Raw genomic sequence first — 13,595 nt, forward strand, 5'->3', positions numbered from 1 at the left:
CAGGCCGCGGCGAAGCGCACATCATCGCGCGATTGCCTGACGGCCGCAACACACGCCTCCGACTTCTCGACTCCTGCTATGCCCCGAAGACTTCTCCGAGTCTTATTTCGATCTCGCGCCTCGACGATGCCAACTGCTACACGCTGTTCGGCCACGGACGTTGCGTCTCGTTCAAACGCGACGATCAGGGCGCACTTCTCCGCAACATCCTCGCGCAGGACGACGTTGTCCTCTCAGGCAGCAAGGGTCTCGACCGGCTCTATCACCTGATCAGCCCTCCGAATCTGTGCTCGCCCTCACAACTGACGACGTCTCCCGCCTCAAAATCCTCATTCATGGTCGTCTGGGACACCTCTCCTTCTCGTCTATTCGAGAGTTGGCCCGCAACGGTCGGCTTGATGGCTTCAAGCTCAGCCCCGCTCAGCTCGCCTCGCCTGACCCGGTCTGCCCTTCGTGCATCAAGGGCAAGATGACTCGTGCCTCGTTTCCGCCCTCCACGCGAGAACGACCCAAGCACCCCCTTTCCTTCGTTTCTTCGGATCTCTGGGGCCCGCGCAGGTTCAGACGCCTAGCGGGAAGCGCTATGTCATGACCTTTACGGACCATTCAACACGTTGGGTCTGGATCGCGCTCCTCCGGCACAAGTCCGACGCGTTCTCCGCCTTCAAGGACTGGCTCGCTCAGGTCGAACGGGACAACGGCCGCAAGCTCACCACGTTCCGTGCGGACAACGGCGGCGAGTACCTCTCCAACGAGTTCACGTCGTACCTTCGGGAACGCGGAATCCGTCTCGAGACAACGTCACCTCGTACGCCCGAACAGAACGGTGTTGCGGAACGACAGAACCGCAGCCTCTTCGACCGTGTCCGGACCATCCTTGCTGACGCCAACGCCCCTCTGTTCCTCTGGGGCGAAGCGGTGAACTACGTTGCCTACACGAAGAACCGAAATCCCACCTCCTCCCTGGCAGCCGCACCCCATACGAGCTCTACATCGGCCGCTCTGCTGATGCGACCTTCTTGCACCGTTTCGGATGTCGTGCTTACGTCTACAACGACAGTCCGTCACGCAAGAAGCTCGATCCTCGTGCGATTGAGGGTGTGTTCGTTGGCTACTCGGGCACACAGAAGGCATACCGGGTCTACGTCCCTAGCTCCCAGAAGGTGGTTACCTCGATTCACGTCAGGTTCAACGACGACATGAACGGTTACCCCAGCACCTCGGCTGAGGGGGAGCACTACTACGACTCACTCTTCGGTCCCTCGTCTCCTGCTTCTCAGGACGATTCTACCGATGACACTCCTCTTGTCAAGTCCAGCCTCACGCCAGTGGCACCGTCCAAACCACCTCCTGCTCCGGCCTCTTCACCTCCTGTTCCTGCGCCAGAACCTGTCCCACGCAAACGAGGCCGTCCACGTGGGTCCAAGACCAAGCTGGAGGTAGCCCAACTCGTCGCTCCTCTCGTATCCGGCAGAACATCACTGCGACCACCACTCCTCCATCTGTCCCTCCTGCACCTCACGCTTCAGGCTCAGGGGGAGCTGATCCGTTCCCCGGCGATCTCTCACCCATCACGTCTAGTGATGACTCGTCCGACGATGCCCGCGAGATTGAGGACTCCATCCTCCTCGAGCTCACCTTCGCACTCTCAGGCGATGAACCACGGACGTACAAGGAGGCAATGGAATCACCGGACGCGAACGACTGGGAGGACGCGATGTTCCAGGAGATCAACTCGCTTGCTGAGCTAGACAGCTTCGAGCTCGTCGAGTTGCCTCCAGGTCGCAAGCCGATTGGTACGCGCTGGGTCTACGCAGTCAAACGCGACACGGACGGTCGCATTCTACGCTACAAGGCTCGTCTCGTCGCTCAAGGATATTCACAGGAGCCCAACGTCGACTACTTCACCAACCAGACGTATGCTGCTGTCGTCAAGCCTGAATCGCTCCGCGCAATCTGCGCTATCATGGCGATGCGCGGCGCATCCATCCACGTTGTCGACGTCAACTCCGCGTTCCTGAACAGCGAGATACCTGAAGGCCAAGATGCGTACGTCAAGCAGCCACCCGGCTTCGAGGAGCCAGGCAAGGAGCACTTCGTCTGGATCATCCGCAAGGCGCTCTACGGTCTGAAGCAGTCCGGCCATCTCTGGTACAAGAAGCTCTGCGCTATCCTCATCGAACTTGGCTTCAAGATCTGTCGATCTGACCCTTGCGTCTTCTACCGCATCCGGGGCGACCACGACCTCACCATCATCACCTCGCATGTCGATGATCTCGCACTCTTCTGCCCGTCTGAACGCTTGATGAAGAAGCTGAAGGCCGAGATCGCATCGCATGTCCCGATCAAGGACAACGGACCCATCGCAGGATCGGTCCTTCTCGGTGTCAAGGTCGGACGCGATCTCAAGGCGAAGACAGTATCGTTCAACCACACGCACAAGATCGACGCAGCACTCAAAGAGTTTGGCTTCGTTGATGCCCGCACAGCTGACTCGCCCATGGAACTCGGTGTACGCCTCACTCCCCAGGTCGATTCGCTCTCGGACAAGGACGCAGCGTTCATGAAGAACTTCAAGTACGCTTCAGCTGTCGGTACACTCATGCACATCGCTGTTTGGACTCGACCCGATATTGCGAAGGCTGTCCAGAACGTCGCTCAGTTCATGGCGAACCCGAATCGCTCACACTACCTCGCTGTCAAGCGCGTCTTCCAGTACCTCAAGAAGACCCGCGATTTCGTCCTCACTGTGGGCGGCGAAGGTCCGATCGACCCTGTTGCCTGGTGCGATGCTGACTACGCAAACACGGCGAAGATGAAGTCCACGTCTGGCCACTGTGTCTTCGTCGGCCAGGGTGTCGTCTCTTGGTCCGCACGGAAGCAGACCGTTGTCGCTGCCTCTACAACTGAGGCCGAGTTTTACTCAGCCGCGAACTGTGGACGCGACGTCCTCTGGCTCCGCTCAGTCTACCAGGAGCTTCGTCTCATGCCGACGAACCCTCGACCTCCACCGACCACGCAGAACATGGACAGCACAGGCGCGATCGGGTACATCAACCAGCCTGATGCTGTGTCGAACCGCACCAAGCACATCAACGTCGCGCTGCACTGGGTTCATGAAGCGGTCCAGCGCAAGCACTTCGTCGTGAAGCATGTGCGTGGTGAGGACAATGTCGCCGACATCTTCACGAAGGCGCTCCCTCCGGTTACACACCTCCGTTTCGCAGCGCAATTGGGACTCTCCTCACCTACGTCCGTCTCTTCTCGTTGAGGGGGAGTGTTAGAATGGTGTTTACAACTCGATTAGATGGACTCTTACTTACTCTTACTTACTATTTGTACTCCGCTCGGCCGCGCCCGCGCTCGTGTCTATCTCGCGCTGGCGCTTGCGCTTCTCTCCTCAGTCGTCTCTCCATTCCGACTGAGGTATGTCTCCTACGGTACTCTGTCTACGACACATGTACTTACGTCGCCCATAGCACTCGCTCACTCTGCGTGCTATTAGGTATGATATAATTAGTTGTCTCTCCATTCCGACTGAGCACTCGCTCACTCTGCGTGCTATTAGATAAGAACCACTTTGCTTGCACTGTCGCAGTTAGTACACACTCCAGGGCACACAAGTGATATATCATGACTCACAAGCGGACTCAAGTCAATTGTGTATTAAAGTGGTACTATCGAAGCGGGTCAGGTATTGAAGTGCTACAGTAGGCGGTCAATCGGCATAGGGCACAGTCGACGCCAGTTCGTACCTCCACTCGCACCTCTGGCCACTATACCAGGCCGATCAATTGATGTCACTTCTGCAACAACCTGGCCTGCAACGCACGAGCGTCAAGGACAATGTCAGCGGGTTCGCATTCGCATTCGCACAGCTATCACTCCTGCCCAACACAGCGGGCTTCCCACACGACGAGGGTCTATAAGGCGGGCAGGTATCACGCGCACGGGTCGTACCCTAGCAGCCCACTGAGCCAGGGCCCAATGTGTATGGTGCACCGCCGTCGCCGCCGAATGTGTACTGCGTATGGCGCCGGATTGCAGACGTCTCATCTGCAGCTGTCGCAGCTAGTCCACACTGGGTGGACAAACACCCCCACCACCTCCCTTCATCGTTCATAGCATGTGAGACCACGCCTGAGGCCTCGGTGTTGTGAGGCACTGCTGAGAGCATGAAGGGCGTGTCCACGAAACCCCTAGCATGCGCCCTGGGTGGGATGACCTCACGTGCCCCCGACGACTATCTGGCATCCCTTCAACCACTGTGGCGTGGGCCCCATACGATGAAGGAGCGCAGCCCAGACTTGGCGGCACGCATTGCAGTCCTGCTCGTGGAAGTGGAGGGTGATGTGGGGCACCGGTCGAACTCCTTGATGCAGTCCATAGTGAAGACGAGTTCACTGCATTAGTACTTGACATGAGCGGAGAAAGACGGCAAGCACACCATTGGGGGGACTGGTAGGACATGGATCGTAGAAATTGGGTGAGGAGAAGCGGTGGAAGAGGGACAGACTCACCTGGATGGGCAGGCTGAGTGGGAGCGGTGCGGAGCTGATGCCTGAGGGGACTTCATACACCTTCTCGTCAGCGGCCCACACAATCACGTAAGATGGCAACTACTACACACCTTTCAACACAGCGAGAAAACCACCAAAAATGCTCTAACCCTTCGTGCGGAATGTGGCCAAGGCGAGGGTGAGGGCAACGGTGGAGGAGGCGAATGAGAGACTACGCTAGCAGAGTCCACCTGCACAGAGGCCGAGATTCCCACACTAGGTGCTTCTAGCAAATGACGCGTCGCAGCATCACTCGCCCCCTCATCCTTGTCCTCTCCTTGTATCCTCCTTTTCTACCTTGCCCGCATTGCCACCTTGCTCACCCCACCCACCTCACCCATGTCAACACCTCACCAGCGTCACCCCAAGTAGGTTGTCTCAATCCCCAGGCCACTGCTGATCCACATCTGCGAGCTCGAGCAGGAGGAAGAGCACCCCAGCATGTTGAGGACCCCCGCCGCCAGCTCAAGATGAAGAAGGCGCGTTCTGTGGCAACAGTGCCTCCCCCCCGGACGTGTTCTGCCACAACTACTGCACCCTCGCGCTCTTTGACGACTGCCATTTGGATGGTCGGAAGCAAGCACCGCACTACAGGCACGAGTTTAGGTTAGATTAGGTTATAGAGGAGAGCTCCAGGGTTGTTGGTTTGAGAAATAGACGCCAGTGGCTCACCAAAAGCACAATTACCATAAAAGGAAAACACAAGGGAGAGCACAAATTACTATAAAAGGAAAACACAGGGAGAGACAGAGAGAACGGGAATTACTATAAAAGGAAAACACAGGGAGAGGACACCACACAGTGGAGAACAGGGACTGCACACATTACTTAAAGAGGAAAGAACAGGAGCACCCAAGGCACAAGGAAGAGAGTGGTGATTGCCAAAAGCAGACAGCTAAAAGGACATACATTAGCGCCATTTTCAGCCACAGCCCTCGTGAGGAGAGTGCGGTCCAGAACCGCAGTGGCGCCGCGGGGAGGGGGATCAACACGTGATGAATGTGTGTCTGGCACGCAGAGCGCGGTCCAGGACCGCCCCCGCGCTGCAGCAGGCGGATGACACGTGATGAATGTGTGTCTGGCACGCAGAGCGCGGTCCAGGACCGCCCCTGCGCTGCAGCAGGCGGATGACACGTGATGAGTGCGTCTCGCGCGCAGAGCGCGGTCCAGGACCGCAGTGGCGCCGCGGGGAGGGGGATCAACACGTGATGAATGTGTGTCTGGCACGCAGAGCGCGGTCCAGGACCGCCCCCGCGCTGCAGCAGGCGGATGACACGTGATGAGTGCGTCTCGCGCGCAGAGCGCGGTCCAGGACCGCATTGATGATGCGCAGGCGGATGACATGGAGGCAAAGCAAGGCGAAGTAGATGAGGATGTCGAGGGTGTGGCAGTAGCCGTATGGGTGAAGCAGGAGGTCAAAGTTGGGGACTCACCAAAACAAAGGCTTGTTGTACATTCCATATATGATTTCCATACTCACAAGGGTGACAGATATTTTCAACTGCTAGACCTGAATGAATCCTGATTTTTAGGAGCCATAATGTCTGCCAAGCTTCCAACATACAGAAAGCTGTTATTGATTCGTCATATAGGCACTACAACAATTTGTTGGAATCTGCTCACGTGTATGGCAAGCTCGGTCGTACCTTACTTGTGCTTAGTCATCGTGTAGATAGCCATCGTCCCTCGTCCCGCACTCGCCTCATGCGTTTGCCCTTCCCCACCACCTCGTTCTCCCCCGCGTCCGTCTGTACTCGCCTCCCGGTGCCCATAGGGACCAACCGCGTGGTATCGATTGCCTTTACCCCCTCTTCCGACCTCGACCGAGCCGCCGACTTCTAACACAATTTACACCCCAGAATACCGGATTGTTAGCAGAGTGTCTATGACATGCAAAGAGCTGGCCAAACACCCGCCAACAGTCGCATGGAGCAAGGACTCCAACGCGCCAACTCACGATTACTACGGTGCACTATCGTAACTTTCCAAACGGCTCTTATATAGCATAAATCGAGACAGACAGAGGGTGCGCAGAGCGGAGCCGGAGATGTGGGGCGCAGAGGGGTCGGTAACGGTGTATAGAGAACAATGGAGGCGGCGGCGCTGGATGCGGGGAGATGAGGGAGGAGGGGTAGCCCGCGCGATGCACCAACCGACACCCGCATCACTATATCACCGAGACACCCGCAGGACGCCGCTTACAAGACCTCGCGCGACATGCGTGCTGGCCAGCATCCCCGCCACCATGCCGCTGCTCACGAGTGCGAGCCCACCGACCGACAACCTCGCCGACAGTCAAGCTCACTACGTCCTCGGCCATCCCATATTTCCCCGCACACCTGCTAAAGACGATTAGATATTCAACTTGATCTACAGTGTCGTCGACCCGCCAAGCCATCAAATCTAAGGACCCCGAGAACACGATGAACAGCCTCGGCTCGCGCACGAGCACCGGCGGAGGCTCTCTTCGTTCCTTCATGGCACTGTGCACGTTCATCATATGAGTTTTGGGTTAGGTTAGTAAGTCACTTAGGGGAGTCACCACGAAACGCATTCAATGCAGGCAACAGCGCTGCTCCGCAACCACCAGATCCGCTCACCATAAACCTCCTAAACTCAGCGAGGATCTCGGTGAAAGCATCGCTGCTGAGCCTCTCAACCCTACCACAGCCTCCTTAACGAAGGTTCACATGACATGGCACCTCTTCATACCTGTACACAAGCCAGACGACACCGTAGGCAGCCATGCACCTAGACCAGTCGGTCGGGATTCTCCTTACCTTTCTCCCGATCGGGGAGACATCTATGCGGCGTGATGGGAATAGCGGAGTTCGAAAGGCAAGGAGAATCCTGTGAGGTCGCCGCCTCGGCGTAGCGTCGAAGGTGTCGAGAGTGTCGAGAAGAGACGCTGGTCGAGGAGAGGCAAACACGGGAAGAGCGAGACGGCACACGAGAGTGAGTAGGAGACAGTCGTATCCCGAAAAGCTACCTACTACAGGTCGGCGCAGACGTCTATATAAGTATATGAGGTCGGGGCCGAAACTTAGGTTAGGTGGTAATGTAATCAAGCCATCGTCCAAATAAAAAAACACAGTGAGATCAACGAGAAGAGAGGGGAAGAGGGAGCGCCAGGAAAGTCCGGCGCGAGCGGAACAGATAGAGGCTCGGCGCGCGCAGCAGAATGCCCGCGCGCGATCACGGGGGCCTCGCGTCGTGCTTGTATCGATGCGCGAGGCTCCGAACTGTTCCCGTACTTGGTGCGTGAGTCCCAGTCCTTACAAATCCCAAACCGACTGGTCAAACTGGTCGCCCGTTTGGCAGGACCGCTCAAAAAGGAAGCTGGATGTGAGGGACTTAGAAAAATCCCGCGTTCAGCACCCTGCAGTCGTCTGGACGCGCGTGCGCTTTCAGCGCACCTGCCCTCGCGCCGCGTCCGCACTCTCTGGGTGCTGCGCTGGCAGCCTGGCATTCACACTCTGTTTAGGTGAGTTGATGAACATGTGGCATGGAAGCTGTTAATAGTAGTCCTTGGTGTCCAAACAGCGCTCCTTATCCTCGTCGAACATGGTCTCTTGCTGCAGCAACGGCGATGGTATCGCGTGAGCAGTGACCACTGACTAGTACCGAGATCATATCGTCATCTCTCTCATGGTCCAATCGTGAGGGCAGGAGCCCCTCTGCTCCACCTTCGTTTGCGACGTCAAGCTTATCCTCAAGTTTCCCGCCCTCCTACAACAGCACACCCACTTGTTCGCCAGTTACACCCGCTTGAATGTGCTCCACTAGTACACCCGCGATGTCAGCACTGGGTTCTGCATCTGAGTCCCACGTGCTTTCCCGTGTGATATGCTCATTGACACCCACGGCTGGGATGCCCACGATGTATCCATCGGCTGGTATTGCTTGCAGTATGTCATCCCTCGTGTCTGCACCCCGCCTTGCCCCCTCCAAAATCGCTTATGTTCAGCATGCATTGCAGCTCTGCGCCCCTGGCACAGCCCATATATTCGGGGTGGGGGTTTTGCACAGGCTCGACAGGACGCGCAGGCCCCACGGGAAGCGCTGACTCCGAGCCTGGCAGCCTCACTCCTCTGGAGCACGTCACCCTCAAGCTGCCCCACTCACGCGGCGAGGGTGCGGCGGGCCTGCTGTTCCCCGTTCGCGCGCCGCGCGACGATATGGCAGTCCAGCAAGCCCGCCCCGCCCCGCCTACACGCCATTCCTGCCGTACCCCTCCCGGCGCATCCTCGCGCTACACCTCGCCCAACACACCTAGCAGTTCGCAACGATCCTGATCTCCGCCGCGGTCCTCCACGCGCTAGCCCGCAGCGGCACCGCGGCCGTGCCCTGAGACGCGTGGGGCGCGCGCGGCACCGTTGTGCTCGCGTCGTGCGAGCGCAGGATCACGCAACATTGCGACTGGACGTTCCCGTGGTGCTACCCATTGCGCAAGTCGTCGCGCGGACTTCGGCGGCTTTCATCAGCGTACCCTCACACTGTAACGACTTTCCCCAGCAGCACCTCGTCATCCCGTCATCTGCATGCACCCTCCCCACCCCGGTTTTGCACCCTTTGCCTCCTCCACCCGTCGAGCAGCGCATTAGCACCTGGCTTTCATGCGAGAATGACGATGTATACCCACATTTTCTTCACAAATGATTCATTATGTATAATTATAACCAGCTGAAACAACCCGCACACCGGAGGGAATGGACTGGAGGGACGTGCACAGGGGAGCTCCAGCAACCCCAGAGGCCAAAACGCGCGATTTTTCTAAGACCCTCACGTCCAGCTTCCTTTGTGAGCGGTCCTGCCAAACGGGCGACCAGCTTGACCAGCCGGTCGGTAAACCGACCGCCGAAGGCACATCGGAGTTTGAACCGACCGGCTGGATGATCGAGCCTACCATGCACCTGGCATCGAACTGCGAGACACTGTCTCACACACAGACGATGCCGACGGCAGTGTGGTGGATGACAGTGACAATGACGACGACGTTCCTGTGCGCCCACACTCGTCATACGGATGCACAAAGACAAACTCGCTGAGCTCTTTAACGAGTGTGTTCGTAGCCGAACTTTCCCTGCTTCACGGACAACAGCTATCCGCCTAGCGGCGGGGCCGAAGCGAGGCAAAGACCCGCAGGAACCTACTTCGTACCGCAAAATCGGTCTCGAAAGCTGCCTCCTAAAGACAGTGACCCTCCTTGTCGAGCCTCGTCTCTGCGCGTGGGGAGAGGGTAGCCACGGATTTCCTGATGAACATAACGGCTTCCGCACGGGGCACAGAACGGAAAATAATACATTTGTCCTCAAAGTGGTCATCGAGCAGGCCCGCGCAATGAATGAGCCACTACACACTGTCTTTGTACATGCCTCTGATGCACGCAACATTGCGCACGCGTGCCCGGCACCCTTGGGGGTCTCACGGCTCCCATACCTCGTAGCAGGTGCGGTACTGGGAAATTGACCTACACTCTCTGGCGGCGGTGCAACATGGCTACACGCGGCTCATATTGGACCTCCCAGCCAATAGCGTGCAAGTCCCGCTGTACACAGAACTCGTTATATGGCCACTACGCTTCCGCAGATTACTGCTTTGCGTCCGCTTCCTGAAGTATCTTTGTGTAACAGGAGCCGCCCTGCCACATGCAGCACCGCATGTGTCTCGTACGCTCGCCACCAATGGTTTTCCGTCGAAGAGGTTGAAGACGCCATTCATAACGCTCTAGAAGAGCACCTTTATGCTTCTATCTTAGTGTCCCAAAGGATGTCCATCTGGCGGTTTGGTATCCTGCCCAACATGTCGGACGTCACCCACGCACCCGCCAACCCCCTCACCGCCATATATGGCAACAAACCGTACCTCTCCCTCGGGCGATATCACCATGCAGTCATTGCACCTTTGCTCGCTAGCGCGCATCTGTATGCAATTGAGCGTGGGCGACACCCCTTTGCTGACCCGTTTTCTCTCCCCCCCAGATGCCCTCACGCACTGCGCACAGAACCTCCCTGGTGCAAGTACTCGTTCCACAGCCACCTCCGCCCCTGGTACGACCTCATTGTCCTCTTCCGTGTACATGTCCCGCCAGCGGGTTGCATTGATACCCCAGCGTGCGCAAGTCCGTATACTGGCCCACTCGAGGGCCCGTTCGTGTGTCGTCGAGGGTGACGCGGCAGAGCTCGGTGCGCCAGGTGCGCCGCCAGAAGGGTCTATGGGCGACACTGCGGAGAAGCTTCTGGAGTGTGCGCTGCAGCAGAGGCCGTCAAGTTGGAGGTTCAAAATGCACACGCGCGAGTTGCATCACGCGGGGGACTCAACGCGCACGCGCGAGCCAGGCGCGAGGCGCGAGGCGTGACTCGCGAGTCACATTCGCGCATGGTGCCTGGGTGTCTCCCGAAAATTGCGAATCATTGATTCCGCGTTCGTATGTAAACGGCTCTAGTGAAGGTACTCCTGTTTGAGCACGTGGACCTCTTTCACGAGGCATGGCCAGTTGGGCGTGCACTGTGCATGCCGCTTGCGCCGTGGGTAGCAGATGAGCACTCGCGCCCACCACCCCTGCTACCAACGTACACGCGCACGGGCGGCCCTCTCAAGCTTTTCGCGATACCATCAATTCGCTGGTCCTCTCGTAGACAACATCAAGTGCCTCCGTTCTGGCTTCAAGGCTTCACATTTGCCCCTTACCCACTCGCGGCGGTCGACCTGCCCTCGGGCGCCAGGCGTGCCGCATACTACTCACTGTTAGAAGTCGGCGGCTCGGTCGGGGTCGGACGAGGGGGTAAAGGCAATCGATACCACGCGGTTGGTCCCTATGGGCACCGGGAGGCGAGTACAGACGGACGCGGGGGAGAACGAGGTGGTGGTGAAGGGCAAACGCGTGAGGCGAGTGCGGGACGAGGGACGATGGCTATCTACACGATGACTAAGCACAAGTAAGGTACGACCGAGCTTGCCATACACGTGAGCAGATTCCAACACTCACTGTGTCGCGCAAAAAGGTGTGAGTCGAGTGCGCATCAATGTCTGCACGTTCGAACGGTGGCTCGAACGGCGGCCTGCTCCCGTTCCTCCCGCGCCTGGGACTCGCGGCTGCAAAGTTCGGGGAGGAGTATCGGCGCCAGCACGACCACTGACAGGATAACGATGACGCCAACGGGCTCGCGGTGAAGACTGTCCTCGCATCTAACTAGAAGGGACTCCCGTGCAAGTTCCGGAAGGCGGCGATGCGCGTGCACGCGGTGACTTATGAACCAGAAGTTGAAGGTGTTCGAGTGCATGCTTGCAGTGCACAAGAATGGGAACAGAGACCAGGAGTGGGACTGGAGCTTGGACATTGCGCCGGGGAAGTAGCTTGGTGAGTGGACTGTATGTGTATCATTGCACCATGCACCTCTGACACCTGCTCACTGGCCGCACGATGGTAGCAGCTAGCTCTCCTTCTTGGTGACCTCGCGTATGCCCACCGTTCTGGATCGGCTTTGGCCTCTTCCGACACACTTCGCCGACTGTACACCCGAAGGTCTGCGGCGAAGGCAACACCGGGGGCGTCTGCGTGCTCCCGGCCAGGCTCTCGCGCGCAGTTGCGTGAGTGTGGGGATAGTAGAGCGCACAACGCCCTGGGTGTACACAAAGCCCTCAGAGGTGTGCCCGTCGGTGGCGGGGTCCGGGCCCGCAACGGCGAGGGCGGGTGTAAGACTGCGTGAGCCGACACTTCCACAGTCGGACTCTGTATTGCTCCGCCTGTGCTTCAGGGTGCGGTGTCCGTGCTCTGCCGCTCGCGCGCACGCGCCGAGTTTAGCCCCCACCCTCGTTGGTACGAAACCTCTTCATCTTCGTATCCATTCTCCACCTGCACGTATTCTAGGCCCCGCACTTCTGCATTTCTACGTGTGCACCTACAGCACCCCTATTACCGTTGGGGTTATACAGTCGCACTTGCTAGATACTGGTCTGATCTGCATGTCAGATCTTGAGTCAATGTATAGCTCATTTTTAAAATATATAATGTTTTTCATTCTGCCCTAGGCATCCCATACTGTTTGTTTGATTTGGTCACAAAGCGACTGAGTCATAGACAAAACATGACCTACTTTCAATTTGATCGGTGTTTAAACACGGTTTACACGAGTTGAGTCGCCCACGCAGCGGCCCGGCACCAAATCTGAGCCCGTTCAGACGAGCGCGAAGAGCCGGCGCCTCTCCCCGCAAGCTGGCACATCGCGAGAGCGGCCAGTCCTCCAAGTGGACGCGCTGAGCACGCCGCACCTGTCCCTGCCGCCACGCGTCCTCCGGGAAGTGCGTGTGCGCGCTGCCGTGCGCCCTCCAGCGCGGAGGCCCACGCGCACCTCGACACGCCCACGGCGTGTCTGCCCCATGCCACACAACCCGGGAGCTCCAACCCCTAACGGGTGCTTCTGACGAGTCAATGGCGTGCGTGGCGCGAGCCCCTCTCGCCGGGCAGTACGAGGAGGACGCAGGGCGGCTCCATGCCAGCTCAACCCTTCCGTGCTGCTGCCAGGTGAGTAGGCGAGGCTCTCACACTCGCGCTCGTCCGCCTTGCTCACACCCTTCCGTGCTGCTGCCAGGCGCGACTCGAGGTTTTCGAGCTACCCACCACTGTACCCTTCCCTATTTCTGTTTTGTATGTACATGTGTTCTAGTGCACATCATCCGAGCTGTCTCTCTCCTCCAAAAGGATCAGCAAAAACTCGAGTCGCGCGGGCGATTCAATGTGTTTGGCGCCCTTGTCTGGCGTCTGCACGTGGGAATCCTTCCCGATCGGGCTATTTTCGATTTGAACGCCGTCCTCATCCTTCCTCCTCTCCAGTCTCCTCTCCACTTACCCTCCACCCTCAATCCACGCGGAGTCTTTGCGCGCACGCGTGCGCCCGTCCTCAGGCCCAGGATTCGTGTCATGGGTATCACGGTGAGTTCCCGCGGGCCCGATCTCCTCTACCTCCTCTGCTCCTCGCCTCCCCCTTCCGGTTTCCGGCCACATCACATCCCCCTGGGCGTCGCCCTCGTCTACGT

At 58.2% G+C, this 13,595-nt stretch overlaps 2 protein-coding genes across 2 annotated transcripts; both read left to right on the forward strand.

Annotated features, from left to right (window-relative positions):
* Positions 1–6,804: 6,804 nt before the first annotated feature.
* Positions 6,805–7,063, forward strand: BXZ73DRAFT_108343 (uncharacterized protein; the record flags this gene model as incomplete). Its single annotated transcript, XM_048017139.1, has 2 exons — positions 6,805–6,853; positions 6,936–7,063. 2 exons carry the CDS (start codon positions 6,805–6,807, stop codon positions 7,061–7,063), a joined length of 177 nt encoding a protein of 58 aa, XP_047871194.1.
* A 2,650-nt stretch (positions 7,064–9,713) lies between these two features.
* Positions 9,714–9,944, forward strand: BXZ73DRAFT_16906 (uncharacterized protein; the record flags this gene model as incomplete). The annotated part of the gene is made up of 1 exon (XM_048017538.1): positions 9,714–9,944. A coding segment is annotated over one exon (231 nt), but the record flags the coding sequence as incomplete, so codon positions are not given.
* Between the last annotated feature and the right edge of the window lie 3,651 nt (positions 9,945–13,595).

The sequence above is a fragment of the Epithele typhae genome, assembly GCF_022376455.1.
Source record: "Epithele typhae strain CBS 203.58 chromosome Unknown BXZ73scaffold_155, whole genome shotgun sequence".
NCBI lineage: Eukaryota > Fungi > Basidiomycota > Agaricomycetes > Polyporales > Epitheliaceae > Epithele > Epithele typhae.